Source organism: Rhinoderma darwinii, chromosome 11 (assembly GCF_050947455.1).
Source record: "Rhinoderma darwinii isolate aRhiDar2 chromosome 11, aRhiDar2.hap1, whole genome shotgun sequence".
Lineage (NCBI taxonomy): Eukaryota > Metazoa > Chordata > Amphibia > Anura > Rhinodermatidae > Rhinoderma > Rhinoderma darwinii.
Window position 1 is genome coordinate 95,311,320 of NC_134697.1, and position 17,206 is coordinate 95,328,525.

Below are 17,206 nucleotides of genomic sequence, written 5' to 3' on the forward strand. Positions count from 1 at the left end.
GGCAGAGGTCAGGGTAGATGGTCACTCATGGTAAGACGAGGCAGAGGTCAGGGTAGATGATCACTCATGGTAAGACGAGGCAGAGGTCAGGGTAGATGGTCACTCATGGTAAGACGAGGCAGAGGTCAGGGTAGATGGTCACTCATTGTAAGACAAGGCAGAGGTCAGGGTAGATGATCACTCATGGTAAGACGAGGCAGAGGTCAGGGTAGATGGTCACTCATGGTAAGACGAGGTAGAGGTCAGGGTAGATGGTCACTCATGGTAAGACGAGGCAGAGGTCAGGGTAGATGGTCTTTCATGGTAAGACGAGCCAGATGTCAAGGCAGAGTATTGTCGTATCGGGAGACAGGCAGAAGATTTGGGTGGGCAGCAGACAACACGTGGTCAAAGTTCAGTCAACAGTAAATCCAATAAGAGAGTCCAGCAAGAAAACTAGCTAACGGGCAAAGAATGTCGAAACGGAGAAAATTATTTTGCCTATCATTTCACCCTGTGGTTGAGGTAGAGTGGTTGGTCCTTTAGGGTCACAAGGAAACCAGTTCATACACTTTATAGACCAGCACTAACTTTGGTTGTCTGTTGTTAACTATCTGTAGGATTATACGTTTGTGAAGGAATTATCCACTAGCCTTATTAAAAGGAGTTGTGGTGGTTCCAATGTATCCGGAGGGTGGAACAAGAAAGCGAATCCCACCACAGAAAGAAAAAATGAGCAGAAGATCCTGGATCTCACCAACAAGATCATTGTGCTGCTGACGGGAGAGGTGAGCACTGCCGGGAATGCTGGGACATTATATAACAACACAAGGTATAATGTGTCGGGATGATGACTGTATCATTGTGTGTCAGGTTCCTATAAGATGTCAGGATGTCACTGTCTATTTCTCCATGGAGGAGTGGGAGTATTTAGAAGGACACAAGGATCTGTACAAGGACGTCATGATGGAGGAGGACCGGACCGTCACAACACCGGGTAAGAGGAAACTTTCATTTATTGTAAGTTGTTCGGATGGTTTTCTAGACACTCATCATCTAATCATCACATATGGACAACATTACATTTATTAAGTCTTGAATAGAGACCTCGAAGAGGAGACATGATACATGTTCCATCTAAAGTGTCCCCAAAATACAAGGAAGCACTCCCTCCGTCTGGAGAAGAAAAGGTTCAATCTCCAGGGGTGACCAGAATTCTTTACTGTAAGAGCGGTGAATCTGTGAAATAGTCTACATCAGGAGCTGGATTTAGCAGAAACGGTTGATGGCTTCAAGAAAGGCTTAGATGATGTGACCGAACAAAATAAGATAAATACTTAGAAAATATGTAGAAATCTTGTTTGAATGTTGATCAAAGATTATCTGAACTTGATCTCCTCTGGATCAGAAGTGAAAAGTGAAGCTTTTACCCTACCCCCTTCCTATTATACACATCTTCTCTCCTCCCCCGTTTGAACTTGGACATGCATCATTTTTCCACTATATTAACTATGTAACATACTAAACCACTGTTTGATTCCTACAGATAGATCCAGTAAGAGAAATAAGCCTGAGAGATGTCCTAGTCCTCTTCAACCACAACATTTTACAACTGAAGATCTTGACATCCATCATGTTCTTCAAATTGATGGAATTAAAGATCTCACCAGATACCAATATAACAATGTGAGTCCATTACCATTCCTTAACCTACTTGTCATACGTTCACATCCGAAATCTACGGTGTTCCTCCCTTGTCCCATCTCTCTCCTCATGTTAGGTAAACCCGGAAGACCTCCATCTATTAACCAGAGAGCTGGCGCAAAGAGCGCCATTTTGGACTACGATGGTAATCCCATTAAATTACACGATGTCCTCTGAAATCAGTGCGTGTCCTTAGATTTTAGTGTCTATAGTGTCCTATTTACCGGTAATAATAACAACGTATGGCCGGAGGACCGCCAAACAGGAAAGCGGACTCCTTTATGACCGGATCAAAAAGTGTAAACCCATTGTTAGTAGTGTTTTAAGCATTTTTCGGCTTTATTGGATTTCACCGTAAACACTCTAAAAGAATAAACTCATAACACATATATCACAGGATAAGATTTATGAGGGACGGTTGTTTGGATAGGTGATAAATGGGATTTGTGGGAAAATCCCCTTAATCTAGCGCATTCGGATTGGATCGCGATTGCTAATGGAGACCACAAGGGGCAGAATTGGAATAGTGTACTGTTACCACTGGCGCCGTGTTAAACTTTCTTCCTTTAAATCCATTTCTTTATGTTTTCGGAGCTAACTTACAGAGCACAATTTCAATATTTGGACATGATTGTAAATTATGAAGGGTAATCAACAGAGAAGATATTATTAGATTTCTATATTATTACAAGAAGTTTAACTGAGAGATAGCAAATTAAAGGGGTTGTCCGGGCACGGGGCAGTTTTTCATACTGATGACCTAACCACATGATATGATCGGTGGGGGTCCGACACCCAGACTCCACGCTGATCAGCTGCTCTGGCTGCCACCAAGCTCCAAATGTCAGATGGCTCCGGTCACAGTATAGTGGCCAAACTGAAGTACTGCAGTTCAAGTGAATAGGAGCGGAGTTGCAGTTCTGAAGCATGGCCCATATGCAGTGTACGGAGCCATCTGTTACCGGCACTCAACACTGGATAACAACCGGTGCCCGGAGGCAGACGGAACTGCTGATCGGTGCGGGGTCCGGGTGTCGGACCCCCACCGATAATATACTGATGACCTATCCTGTGGATAGGTCATCAGTATAAAAAAACAGTACCGTGCCGGGACAACCCCTTTGTTTAATCAGTGTAAACTAATAGCAATACTCTTAAATCAAGATAACAAATATCTACATTACATATGAAATAGGAGATAAGTTGGCAAATCTGACACAGAAAAGCCTGGGTATATTATTAACGTTATGTAAACAAGCTGCTCAATGCCATTCAATGTCTATCCCGACAGCCAGGCTCACTGTCGGCTTACGCTCTAGCCGCTCCTGTCTTCTTCTGAACAAGAATCTAAACTCAATTCTGAACCTATTTGATCAAATCAACTATGATCAGCGTTGAGCTTAGATTCGCACTCCGAAGAAGACAGAAGGGGCTAGAGCGTAAGCCGACAGTGAGCCTGGCTGTCGGGATAGACATTGAATGGCATTGAGCAGCTTGTATTATATTGTAATACATGCAAGCTGCAGAAGCAAAATGGTGCAAATTTTTTCTATAAAACCAACTACAGTTTTTTTCCCCCTATGCGCCCATGACAGAATCCTGAGAGACCGTCTCCAATCCAGGACGGGAAGCGGGAAACCTCTGAAAATGCTTTAAAAGTTCCTTTTTCGTGCCCTTTGGACGTAGGGAAGTGCTTAACCTCTGGATATTACAACTTCTTAGGCAACAGGACCTCTGTACCCAATAATTAACCCTAGGGTCATAGAAATTACCTGAGGCCATCAGACTCCACTAGGAGCTGCTTTGTAAAGTCTGGGCTCTCGTTTTTCCCCCCTTCCTCATCCTTTGCCGTGAGAAGATCGTAGTGTATTGATCTTACCTTGATGGCGGCATCCCTGCAATGTTGCCAAAGTCTGGGCGCTCCCTGAATTGCAGTGGATCTCAGGGCCTGGCTTTCCTTTTCCCTTGCTGATACCTCACTCTTGCCTCTTTTGGTCCCGCTCAGAATCCTGGCCATCAGGAGGTGGATGGTGTGGACCGGAAGCAGGACGGTGTAGGCACGTGTTCCGGAAGTGGGGAGGAGTGCTAACTGGAAGTTGTTCATAGCGTGGACGTATTTAGTGGTGGGAATGGATCTTGAACTGGAAGTGACGTGCTTTGTTGCGCAGTAGGAGGATACCCAGGAGGGGCGGATATGTTTTAAAACCACCAACTTGGAGGAAGGGGCTCCCAGTTTAGACAAGTCTTCTTTTGGATTAAAAGAGCCACAAGTTTCTTTTCCTCCGCAACTATACAGAAAGAACAAAAAAACAACCAGAGTGCTAATCGTCTAGAGGCCGGTCATGAAAGTAAATCGGTAGTTTCTGGAAGAGGGTAAGAGTGTATATAGCCTGATTAAAATCTTGTATCCCTTCTGATATATTGTAATTATTGGGATCTGAAGGACTTCCCAAAAAAGCTACCCACGAGTCAAAAAACAAGGAGTGTGCTATCTGTAAGAGGAAACTGCCCTCATCCAATGTTAAGGCCCTATGCCAAAAATGGTGGAAGAGTAGTCGCCTTCCTTGATCCAGAATATTAAGGACATTAAGTCAGAAATCCAGAATTCTATGAAAACCTTTCATTGCAATCTACCTAGTAAATCTTCAGAGACCGTGATATTCAATTTCTAGAGGAGGATGAAGAAGGTGAAGTGTCTGGGGTTTCTGAACCTTCCTCGGATGAGAAGCTGTGGTCGACATTTCTCTTCCCTCCTGAAGACACATATTTTGTTAAAGGCTATCAGATCTACTATGAACCGGGACAAAACTAAAGAACAGAGTTTAGATGTTTGAGGGATTGCCGCCATGAAAGTATAATGTTTTTCCAATCCATAAGAACATTAAGACCTTGATTAGAAAAGAGTGGAAAAAGCCTGACCGAAAATTTTATATTCCGAGATCTGTCAAGCGAAAATATCTTTTTTTGCGAAAGAAGAGGTAACCTGCTGTGATAGGGCTCCTAATATAGATGCCCAAGCTACGAAGATTTCTATGAAAACAGCTCTACCATTTGAGAATATGGAGTACTTAAAAGATCTTATGGACAGAAGGGCAGAAATTTACCTAAAAGACCTGGGTGGCATCAGCAGCTTTATTAAAACCTAATATTGCTGCCACCTTAACGGCTAGGTCCCTTTAAAATATGGGTGGGCCAGTTGGAACATCTTATTTAAAATGAGGCTCTCGGAGAGCATTTCTTCTATCACTACTATCTCTAAGGCTATAGATTTCGTGGCAGATGTCTCGGCTGATGCCCTTTGGCTTAATGTTTGAGCTGCCGCCTTATCCATTCTGCCCGTAGAACCTTGTGGTTAAAGGGTTGGAGCAGAGATGCTAGATCCAAGGCTAAACGGTGTAATCCCATGTCAGGGAGAGTTCATGTTAAGACCTGTTGTGGATGAAATCGTAGAAAAGGCCACTGACAGGAAAAAAAAAGGATTTCCAATCCCAACTTTCCGAAAACAACAGAAGAACTTCTGTCCCCATAACAGGAGGGAAGAGAATGGGGACTTGAAAAGGGAAAGTTTTAGGAGAGGCTGGGATTTTCTTTTTAACTCTCAGCTAGACTTTGCCCATAAGAGCTCTCAGCAATGACGCTAGGCTGCAGGTGTGGGGTGATGGGGTGTCTTTGCTTTTTCTTACCTGGTGTGGGAGGGTGCTCAAACAGCTCCTGGGTAACAATCATTATTAAGGAAGGTTTACATCTGGAATTTGCCTCCGCCCCACCAAAAATATTCACGAACGTCAAAGTAAGCTCAGTAAAGCAATCCGCCTTGATAAAAGAAGTTTATACTCCCTTACAGAAGAAAGTCTTGAATCAGGTACCCAAGTGGGAAAGAGGAAAAAGTTTCTATTCCCACCCTAGTCCTAGTAAAAAAAAAAAAACAGTGGTGCCTTTCGCACCATTATCGACCTAAAACACTTAAATACCCTTTATACTACAGATTCAGAATGGAGTCCGTTCAGTCAGTCCACTACTTCTTCAAAGAGTTCTTCATGGAAACCTTAGACATAAAGGATGCGTACGATCACATCTACGTTCACCCAGCCTCCTAATAGTTTCTAAGGATGGCGAAACGGTTACAACTCCAAATTCGGCATTTCCAACATCAAGCCCTCCCATTTGGGATATCACATGCCCCTCGGTTGTTCACAAAATTAGTGGCAGAGATGATGGCTTATGCCAAAGAACAGAACATCATTATCATCATACCATACTTGGACAATTTTGTTCTGTTAGCACAGACAAAACACAACTTCTAAGCTCACCGACATTCAACTATCAGTATCCTGAAAAAACTAGGTTGGGAAATAATTTGTGAAAATGTTACCAGTCCCCCTCCCAGCAGTGCACTTACTTGGGAATTGTGTTAGATTTCAAAAGACAAATTTGCTTTATACCACAAAGATTCCCATCCTGTTGCAGAAAGTGTCATTCCTAACTTCTTACAGTTCAGCCTCGATCAGGGATGCAATCTCGGTATTGGCGGTTATGACATCATGTATACTGGCAGTGAGATGGGCTCAATATCACTCGAGTTCTTCAGTGGAAGATTCTCAGGATTTGGGATGGGGTTCCTGCTTCCCTAGATCTTCTTCTCCTTTGCCTATCCCCTCAGGTAGTGTAAACCCTGAGTTGGTGGTTGAGCCCCGAAAATTTGGTCAAGGTGGTTCACTGGTGGGGGGGGCTCAGGTGGAATCCATTCTCCTTCACGGGTCCTGGAATCCACTTCAGAGAAGGGAATCGAAAAATCCAAGGGAACTCGGGGCCATCCTCTTGTCCCTTGAAGGGGATTGGTGCTTGAATAGGGATGTATTTCAACAATTTTTTTTACCTATGGGCAAAGCCACAGTAAGATCTCTTTTCCACCCGAGACCACAGGAAGTTCTCCTCCCTGAACCCCTCAGTACTCTCCACTAGGGGTAGACACCCTCTCCCAGTCATGGCCAAAAACTATCTCCTATGTATTTCTCCTCTTCTATCTCTGCTCCCCAGTGTCATTCAGAATATAAGAGAGTAGGGAGCGAGAGTTCTCATTATAGCTCCCTTTTTGCCCAGATAAGTCTGGTTCAACTGGTTGAGGAGGTTGTCAGTGACATACCGTTGGGTGTTACCAGAGAGAGTGGATCTTCTCCATCAGATCACAATCCTTCACCCAAAACTGTGAAACCTCCATCTGACAGTCTGGAATTTGAAAGGGAGATTTTAAAAGACAAGGGGTTATCTGACCAGGTTATATCTACTTTTCTGGTCAGCAGATTGAATGTTACTTCATATGTTTATGGAAATAGTTCTTCCTTCCTTGTGTTCAAACCCTAAAAATCTTAAAGAAGAGAAGCTTCGTAGTATAGATGCGAGCCGATGTCTTATGAAATATTTAGAAGTTTCTAGCAGTTGGAGGAAGTTTTCCGAGCTCTTTATTCCGTTCCAGGGCTCAGAAAAAAGGAGTAAGGTTACCAGTAGAACCATAGCTAGATGGATTATGAGGGCTATTAACCTAGCTTACTCATCAGCAGGAAAGGATTCCCCATCGGGGTTTGGGGCACACTCTACTCACCCTATTGTTACATCAAGAGCAGAAAAAGCAAATGCTCCCATAGACCAGATCTGTAGGGCAGCTACTTGGAGTCCTCCTAATACTTTTTCAGGATTGGACCATCAGTCTAATGATCAATAAGCTTTTGGCAGAATGTTCACCCGGCAATGGTCCGCCCCTAGTCTACTCTCTCCGGGTGCTGTTATGGGCGTAGGGAAAAGATAAGATTACACATATCTGTAATTGGTTTTCCATGAGCCCATTACAGCATGAGCCTTATTCCCTCTCTTTAAAAATAAAAAAAAGTCTATGTAGATAATTTAAAAAAACATGTATTTGTTTTGGTATGTGTCATGTAGGGAAAAATGCTGAACAAACCTTGTTATGAGTCCAAAATTCTTGCTACGGACGGAGTTGGTTAGGCGTGTTTCCCCTTTTAAAGCATTTATGGAAGTTTTCTGTGTTGGATTGGAGCCAATCTCTTAGGGTGCTGTCAAGGGCTCATGGACCAGCAATTATCCGTTAGTGTAATCTTATCTTTTTCACATAATACATGTAACGCAATTATAAAAAAATGCTGCAAAAGCTGTCCATAGCCATTAACCTCCAGGGGCCGCTCTACCAAGGCTTCGTTCACATCTGCGTCAGGGCTCCGTTCATGGGTTCCGTCTTAGCTTTCCGTCAGGGGAACCCATGAATGGAATCCAAACTGAAACAAACAGAAGCTATAGGTTTCCGTTTGCATCACCATTGATTTCAATGGTGACGGATCTGGTGCAAATGGTTTCCATTTGTCACCGTTGTTTAGGGGTTCGGTAGTTTTGACAAAATCAATACCGTAGTCAACTGCGCTATGCATTCTGTCAAAACGACGGAACCCTTAGGCCCCATGCACTCGACAGTGTTCGAACATGGTCGTGTGCATGGGGCCTTACACAACAGTGACAAACGGAAACCATTTGCACCGGATCTGTCACCATTGAAATCGATGGTGATGCAAACCTATGGTTTCCGTTTGTTTCAGTCATTGGTTCCCCTGATAGAAATCTCCGAAGGAACTCATGAATGGAGTCCCGACACAGATGTGAACGAAGCCGAAGTTGGACATTGACGTGTCTACCTGACAGACCTGGATATTGGGCAGAACTCTACTCTGTTGGTTGAGGTGGCTGAGGAAGGAGTGTGATCGGTTTTTGTGTCACTTGAAGATGATGTCTCGGAGACGCCGAGTGCAAGAGAGAGAGAGAGTTAGTTTAAGGCTCTTTTACACGGGCCAATTATCGGGCAAATGAGCGTTCACAGAGCACTCGTTCCCGATCATTGTCCTGTATAAACAGGGCAACCATCAGCCGATGAACGAGCAAACACTCGTTCATTGGCTGATTTCATAGTTTATGCAGCCGAAAATATTATCGTTGTCAGCTGCACATTTCCCTGTGTGAACAAGGAGAAGTGCTGCCGACACGATAGAAATGCATTGCGACCAGCGATCATAGTAACGAGCGCTCGTCCCCATACAAAGCTTCTTGTGAAAGGAGAAAATGAGCGGCGATCAACGAGCTTTCTTGTTGATCGGCACTTGATTACATAACCCACATCGGGCTGTGTAAGGGTCCGACGGGGGCCGTGTAAATGAGAGCCAATCAAAGGGACAGCTCATTGATCTGCGCTCGTTTGCTTTTTTCACAAGGACCTATGTATGGGGATGTGTGCTTGTTACGACGATCGCTCGTCCCCATACATTTCCATCGTGTCGGCAGCACGTCGTTCACACAAGAAGATGCGCTGCCGACAACAATAATATTTTCGGCTGCATAAACGATACGGTCAGCCGATGAACGAGCGTTTGCTTGTTCATCGGCTGATCGTTGCCCTGTTTACACAGGACAATGATTGGGAATGAGCGTTTATTCCTCTTGTCCAGCAAAGTTAGTAAGGGAACTCAAGAACTTGTTCCTCATCTTCCAAGATGTATCCATCATGTAAGAGGTCATGATTAGTAAGTAGTTTATTACTGAAGACAAATCTGTTTTTTAGGCTTCGTTCACATCTGCGTCAGGACTCCGTTCATGAGTTCCGTCTGAGCTTTCCGTCAGGGGAACCCATGAACAGAACCCTCTCTGAAACAAACGGAATGGTGACGGATCCGGTGCAAACGGTTTCCGTTTGTCACTGTTTAAGGGTTCCGTCATTTTGACGGACTCAATATCGTAGTCTACTTAGCTATTCATTCCATCAAAACGACAGAACCCTTAAACAACAGTGACAAACGGAGACCATTTGCATCGGATCCGTCACAGTTGAAATAAATGGTGATGCAAACGGAAACCTATGGTTGCCGTTTGTTTCAGTCACGGTTCCATTCATGGGTTCCCCTGACAGGAAGCTCCGATGGAACCCATGAACGGAGTCCCGACGCAGATGTGAACGAAGCCTAAAAGAGGTGACCTTGGTCTTCTGAGAGAACCTCCAGCTCATCATAAAGAAAATCTCTACGCCAAATAAAATTGAGATTACGACAATAAAATATTATGCATATGACACCAACCACAAATAAAAGCTTGACTTCAATTTTGACTCCTTATTTAAAGTAACTGTGTGCAGTCCTGTTTGTTTTTTTTATGCTCAGTATTTCCTCCAGAATTTTTATGCCTTTATTTTAGTGGACAAGAAGTAGCGACCACTGTCAACCACATTAGCCTTCTTTAGGCTGTTGTTTTTTTTTTTTAGTTTTTTTTTCCCGCCAGAGTCTCCTCCCCTTTCTTATCACTTTCTGGCGGTGAATCATTCCCCTCCCCCCAAATCTCTGTCAGTGTTAAGGGACATGCTTTATTGTATAGCTGATGGTACAGTGTGAAACATGATTTGGTATCCGTGACTAATGTCTAATTTTAACATCAGGGCTGCGTCAGCCAGAAAGCTGAAGTCGTAAATGGAGGACAAGAGAAATGTTTGGTAGATTTTCATCAATGTAAAGAAGAGGAAACTCCTTTAGAAATTAATCAGGGTAAGTTAACGCCACTAAATATGGACGTTCTGGGGTGGCTTGGGGCTAACCCCTGCCAGTACAATTACCGTCAAGGGCCCTATATCCTTTAGAAAGCCACCATTGTCATTTTAATTTAAGGACATTTTTATACTTAAGATCTCAAGTGGTAACACAACATCTCATAGCTGCACCCCCCCCCCCACCTTTCACCTGGCTGTATACCACACTCTACACTTCTTTTATGTAGGCTGTACTTACTTTTTGAAATGCTGCCTTGTCTGTGCTTAGAAAAAGCCTCCATCTTGATTCTTACATTTCCCCAGCTTTCTCTTCCTCTCTGCTTTGCTATCAATCAGATGATGCTTCAGCACAGCATCACATGACCAGCTAAAGACCATACAATTTCTGCATGCTGGGGGATATTGTGATTATCATTCTCTCTATATTCTCCTAAATAAGCTGAGAAACCATAAGTATCAGGACAGGGAGGCTGCACTATATTCTTCTACACCTGTGTGACCTGCACCTGTCTAAGTATCAGTGGGGGCTGATGATAGAAGTTTATGTCCCCCCCCCATGCTGAAGCCTGTGATGGGTGACACGTAGATCTCCATAGACTCAAGTAGAGAAAGTAGTCACCGAGCCTGATTCACACTGCTGCTAAGCAACCGTCCCAATCTGATATATAGAGATAAGTAACAGGTGAGAGACTGACACATGGAATATCATAATGGAGCACATGGGAAAGGTTAGTTTTGGCCGGAGTGTCCCTTTAAAAGGATAGCCTGAGCAAGTGCTCAATTTCTCTGCAGCACGCCCACAGGAAAAATGAAGCATTGCATGGTGACCATTGAAATATATCGGAACTGTTTGAATGCCCGATTAAAGAAATTATTGAATAGATTCTACCAATAAATTCTTCACTGTCAGGGAAAGGCTATAAAAAAAAGTTATCCAATCTTTAAAAATTGGACCACTAAGAGGAGTTAGCAAAATTTTCGTAAATATCTTGTATTTTAAGTTGAGTTGAGTTGAAGGTGGAAGCCTCCTATGAAAAGAAGGTCTCTACTTGTGTCCCCACCACAACGCCTCCTTTTAATTTTAAACAAAAGTAGGAAAATAAATTAACCCTGATGTGTTGCAATGAGGCCTAGTGTCCCCATGATAACACTGAATGTAGTATGGACATGATTAATCATTCCCTATAATTGTTTGTCATCTCTTTTTTTATTTCCATCAGATGGACACTCGGGCATGAATAGCTCAGAGGAACAAATCGTCATATCTTCTGATTGTGAGTCCGAAGACCATGACATCGGAGAACTTTCTGCAGAAGAAAACCCCATTATCCCGAACATCTTCCCAATATTTCCTAACCTAGATCTGTCCTCCAATCCTTTTGAGCAAAGGGGACGATTTCCGGATTTCTCAAACTTTGTCCCTCACCGTCCGCTATTCAGACGCTATAAAACATTTCCTTGCCCTGAATGTGATAAATGTTTTAATTGGAATGCCGAGCTAATCCGACATTTGCGCAGTCACACTGGTGAGAAGCCATATTCTTGTCCGGAGTGCGGGAAGTGTTTTACACGCAAATCGACTCTGTTTAGACATCAGCAGAGTCACTCAGGTGAGATTCATTCTCTTGTTTGTTTTCGTATATTGAACTTCTAATCTTATTTTACTTCATTGAAAAAAATAAGTAAGAGGTTGTCCGGCATTAGGAAAAACATGGTTGTTTTTTTTTTTTCTAAAACAGCACCGCACCTGTCCACTGGTTGTGTGTGGTATTGCAGCTCAACCGCATTCACTTCAATAGAGCTGAGCTGTAATACCAGATACAACCCATGGACAGGAGCAGTGCTGTTTTTGGACAACCCAATTACGGCCAAGTGAAATTTGCATTAAAATCCGCACGAGTATGGTGCAGATTTTAGTTTCAGATTTGCTGTGGATTTTTCCTCGAAAAGTATTTTTATAGTCACGAGTTAAACTTTATATAACGAAGTAACACCATTAATGGGGATGTCCAGGATTAGAAAACGGTTCTGATTATTTTCCAGAAACGGAGGCAGGTCTGCCCATGTGCTGTGTAGAGATTCGGATAGCACTAGTTCAAAAGGGTGTACGAATAAGGACCCCATCCTGAATCGGTGAAGAAGTATTCGGCGCACAAGTCGGAGATGAGAAGATTCCTTTTGTTTTTTCTTATATGTTATAAGTGCGACGCTTCGGTCTAATTGACCTTCATCAGGCACCGTAACAATATATGAACAGTCGGGATTGATCTATATTAACAACTCCATGCCCATGGTCTGTGTTTAGTATTGCAGATAAAAAACTTATTCAAGAGAATAGGACTGAACTGCAATACCAGGCCCAGCCCATGGATAAACATGTGGAAAAAACAAACAAAAAGCAGCTTAAAAAAAAGTAGATTTTTTTCTAATTCTGGATAACCCCATTAAATACCAAAAATACGTAAGGGGTAAGTCGGGCCTACGACAATCCAACATTTTTTGATACATCTGTATATAGTAAGCTTTCCCTAGTGATGACCTTTATCATGATCATTTTTGTAATTCCTCATACACTTCTTTTACCTCCAGCAATTGGCAGCAAGAGTATCGGGGAGGAAGATGCCGCATTATCTCCTGCTGCTTGTGACATAGACGTCCACAACATCAAAGAAGATCTTCACGATGAAATCCCCATCACCCCAGATCTATATCCAATATTTCACAGTCCAGATATGTCTACCGATCCCTCTGAGCAACATGTCCGCTTTCCTAACAGCTCCGATATTATTCCGCACCACAGACCATTTAGGAGCTATAAAATATACCCTTGCTCTGAATGCGGCAAATGTTTTAACTGGAACGCCGAACTTATCCGACATCAACGAATCCACACGGGGGAGAAACCATATCCGTGTCCCGAGTGTGGTAAATGTTTCGCCCGCAAATCAACTCTTTTTAGACATCAGAAGAGTCACACTGGCGAGAAACCGTTTCTCTGCTGCGAATGTGGTAAATACTTCACCCGAAACGCAAATCTTCTTTTACATCAGAGAATCCACACGGGTGAGAAGCCATTTTCTTGTACCGAGTGCGGGAAACGGTTTTCTCAAAAATCCTATCTCATTGCCCATCAGAAAACTCACACTGACGAAAAGCCTTATTCATGTGCCGAATGTGGAAAAAGGTTTTCACAAAAGTCCTGTCTTCTCCTGCATCGAAGAATTCACACGGGGGAAAAGCCATATTCTTGTTCGGTATGCGGAAAAAGCTTTGCACGAAAAGCAATAATGCTGAGCCATGAAAGAACGCACTCACAGATGAAAAGCCGCTTCCATTATGTGAATATTGACCATTACTCGAGTTGAAAGCAATTTTCATTGAAATTGGGTTGGCTGTTCAGGCAATTCGTTTTTTTTCTATCACGGTTATGTATTTATTTATTTTTAGAATAATTAATGTAATGCAATTTTCCCAACTTTACCAAGAGTGCTGATTGCTGAGGGACCCTTGAGTAAAGTTGATCACCGGGCAAATATTAAATATTTATATTATTTAATATTATATTAAATGACATCAAATATTACATTAAATGAAATAATAAAAACAATTAAAAAAAATGCAAATATAATTTTTTTTAATGGACTTAAAGCGACCCTCTGGTCCCAGGACAACATTCTAAATATGATGGGGTACATGGAGTAAGATTACCTGGAGCCCTCCAGTTGTGCCACTCTGCTGTGTATTTGCCGTTTTAAGAGTCCCCTCTGGTTTGTCCAAAAATGGCCGCATCGTTTCTTAGACTACGAGTCTGAGACGCTCCCGCTGTTCTCAGATTGGCCACCGCTGCTCACGTGAGCAGTTTAGTCCAATCCGTAAGGGAGTATCTTAGACAATGTCTGAGAAGCCCTGCGCCCATTTGAGACCACATAGAGGGGATCCTAAACCGGCAGATCCATGGCAGAGGGGCACAACCGGAGGGCACCAGGTAATCTTACTCCATGTACCCCATCATATTTATAATTTTGTCCTGAGATCGGCACTTTAATACATTTAAAGGATTAATTTCGGTCTTGTATTTTTTATTTTTTCTCCCATTACCCGATTTATCCTTCTGAAGTTGAGGTCAAATTTCATAGAAATTGAATCGGAAAGGTTTTATTGAAAAGGTATTTTCACATAGAAAGAAAAATATACAAAAGACCACCCCCCCCCCCCCCGATCCTCCCTGACCTTAAAAATAAAGGCCCATCCTTCCCCCCAACTAGAATAATAATTTTGTCATTACTCAATGCCTGAAGGAACCACATTACATAATTCAATGAAACAGTGTTTGACTCCTCGAATTCTGGGTATCCCTTAAAAATACAGAATTAAAGCGTCCCTAACTTTTCAGAATCCTCTCCGCAGGTTCTATGCTATTCCATCCTGAGGAATCCTGCAAAAAAAAAAACGGTATAATTTTTTTTGCCCTGTACGGTCAACGTCCGAAAAGGCACAAAGTCTCAATTTGTCCTGCAAATTGCGACTTTTGTGCCCTTGGTGATTTTTATATGCCAGAAAACCGGCATAAAAAAAAGTTAGTCGACTTGGTGGCACCGGTGTTGACTGGAGGCTAAGTCGTATTCGACAATAGAATTAACACCTTCCCTCCGCAGCCATTTTTAATTTTTGCTTTTTCTTGCCTACCTTCCAAAATCCGTAATTTTTTTTATTTATTCTGTAGTCATAGCTGTATAAGGGCTTGTTTTTTTTCCAGGACGAGTTATAGTTTTTTATGGCACCATTTATTGTAGCATATAATGTTCTGGGAAACTGAAAAAAAATTATTTGTGGGGTGGAATGGGAAAAATAAAAACAACATGTTAACTTTGTTCTGCGGGTCAATACGATTACGGGGATTACAAATTTATACAGGTTTTTTTTTGTCTTACTAGTTTTACAAGGAAAAAATTAATTGTTAAATATGAAAAATGTTGTGTTTCCTTATTCTGAGAGCAAGAACTTTTTTACTTTTCCATGGACAGAGCGGTATGAGGGCTTATTTTTTTCAGGGAAAGCTGTAGTTTTTTATTGGTGCAATTTTGGGGTACATGAGACTTTATGTTCCATTTTTTTTGTGGAAAATTAGGTGACCAACAAACAGCGCTTCAGGCGTTTTTAATTTAATTTGTCTTTTACTGCGCTCATCGTGTGGGTTAAATAATATTACATCGTCACATAGTTACATAGTTTATACGGTTGAAACAAGACACATGTCCATCAAGTTCAACCAAGGGATGGGAAAGGGGAAGTAAACAATTTCTACACATAGGAGCTAATATTCTTTTGTTCTAGGAAATGATCTTTGCCTTTTTGCAGCATCTCCTGTCCCTGCTGTGACGGCTCCTGCGGTGACTATTCCATAAATTCACAGTTCTCACAGTAAAGAAGACTTGTCGCCTCCGCAGGTCGAACCTTTTTTTCTCCAGACGGAGGGAGCGCCCCCTTGTTTTTTTGAGGGGGTTTTACATGGAACAGGATTTCACCATATTTTTTGTATGTGCCATTAATATATTTATATAAGTTAATCATGTCCCCCCATAGTCGTCTTTTTTCAAGACTGAATAGGTTTAGTTCTTTTAATCTTTCCTCATAACTTAGATTCTCCGCGCTCCCTTATTAGCTTCGTTGCTCTTCCTTGTATTTTTTCCTCCTTTCGATGAACTGGAGCCCAGAACTGAACTGCATATTCTAGATGAGGCCTCACTAATGCTTTGTAAAGTGGTAATATTACATCCCTGTCCCGCGAGTCCAGGCCTCTATAATACACGACAATATCCTGCTGGCCTTAGAAGCAGCTGATTGACATTGTGCTGTTATTTAGTTTATGATTTACAAGTACACCCAGATCCTTCTCAACAAGTGACTCCCCCAGTGTAGCGCCCCCTAGGACATATGATGCTGCAGATTATTACACCCAGATCCTTCTCAACAAGTGACTCCCCCAGTGTAGCGCCCCCAAGGACATATGCATGCAGGTTGTTGGTACCCAGGTGCATAACTTTACATTTATCTACATTAAACTTAATTTGCCAAGTGGACGCCCAAACACTCAGTTTGTTTAAATCCGTTTGCAATTCACGAACATCTTCCATAGACTGAACTATATTACATAGCTTGGTGTCATCTGCAAACATAGAAATCGTGCTATTAATCCCATCCTCTATATCATTAATTAATAAGTTGAATAATAGGGGTCCCAACACTGAACCCTGGGGTCACCACTTATAACCGGGGACCATTCAGAGTAGGAATCATTGACCACAACTCTCTGGATACGGTCCTTGAGCCAATTCTCAATCCAATTACAAACTATACTTTATAAACCTATAGTCCTTAATTTACCCATTAGACGTCTATGAGGGACAGTGTCAAATGCCTTTGCAAAGTCCAAAAACACTATATCCACAGCGGCCCCTCTGTCTAGGCTTCTGCTCACCTCTCATATAAACACTATATCCACAGCGGCCCCTCTGTCTAGGCTTCTTCTCACCCCTCATATAAACACTATATCCACAGCGGCCCCTCTGTCTAGGCTTCTGCTGACCCCTCATATAAACACTATATCCACAGCGGCCCCTCTGTCTAGGCTTCTGCTCACCCCTCATATAAACACTATATCCACAGCGGCCCCTCTGTCTAGGCTTCTGCTGACCCTTCATATAAACACTATATCCACAGCGGCCCCTCTGTCTAGGCTTCTGCTGACCCCTCATATAAACACTATATCCACAGCGGCCCCTCTGTCTAGGCTTCTGCTCACCCCTCATATAAACACTATATCCACAGCGGCCCCTCTGTCTAGGCTTCTGCTGACCCCTCATATAAACACTATATCCACAGCGGCCCCTCTGTCTAGGCTTCTGCTCACCTCTTCATATAAACACTATCCACAGC

At 42.6% G+C, this 17,206-nt stretch overlaps 1 protein-coding gene across 2 annotated transcripts in view; it reads left to right on the forward strand.

Annotated features, from left to right (window-relative positions):
• LOC142663417 (uncharacterized) overlaps positions 1 to 13,951 on the forward strand; it is an 18,760-nt gene extending 4,809 nt beyond the window's left edge. The window contains exons 3-9 of one of the 2 annotated variants that reach the window (XM_075842040.1): positions 600 to 767; positions 853 to 976; positions 1,526 to 1,665; positions 1,760 to 1,828; positions 10,163 to 10,268; positions 11,491 to 11,880; positions 12,860 to 13,951. In XM_075842040.1, coding sequence (XP_075698155.1) covers positions 600 to 767; positions 853 to 976; positions 1,526 to 1,665; positions 1,760 to 1,828; positions 10,163 to 10,268; positions 11,491 to 11,880; positions 12,860 to 13,635 — 1,773 coding nt within the window. In that variant the 3' untranslated portion in view covers positions 13,636 to 13,951. The remainder of the gene's footprint in view (positions 1 to 599; positions 768 to 852; positions 977 to 1,525; positions 1,666 to 1,759; positions 1,829 to 10,162; positions 10,269 to 11,490; positions 11,881 to 12,859) is intronic. The other variant, XM_075842041.1, reaches the window with a different exon arrangement.
• Positions 13,952 to 17,206: the final 3,255 nt, after the last annotated feature.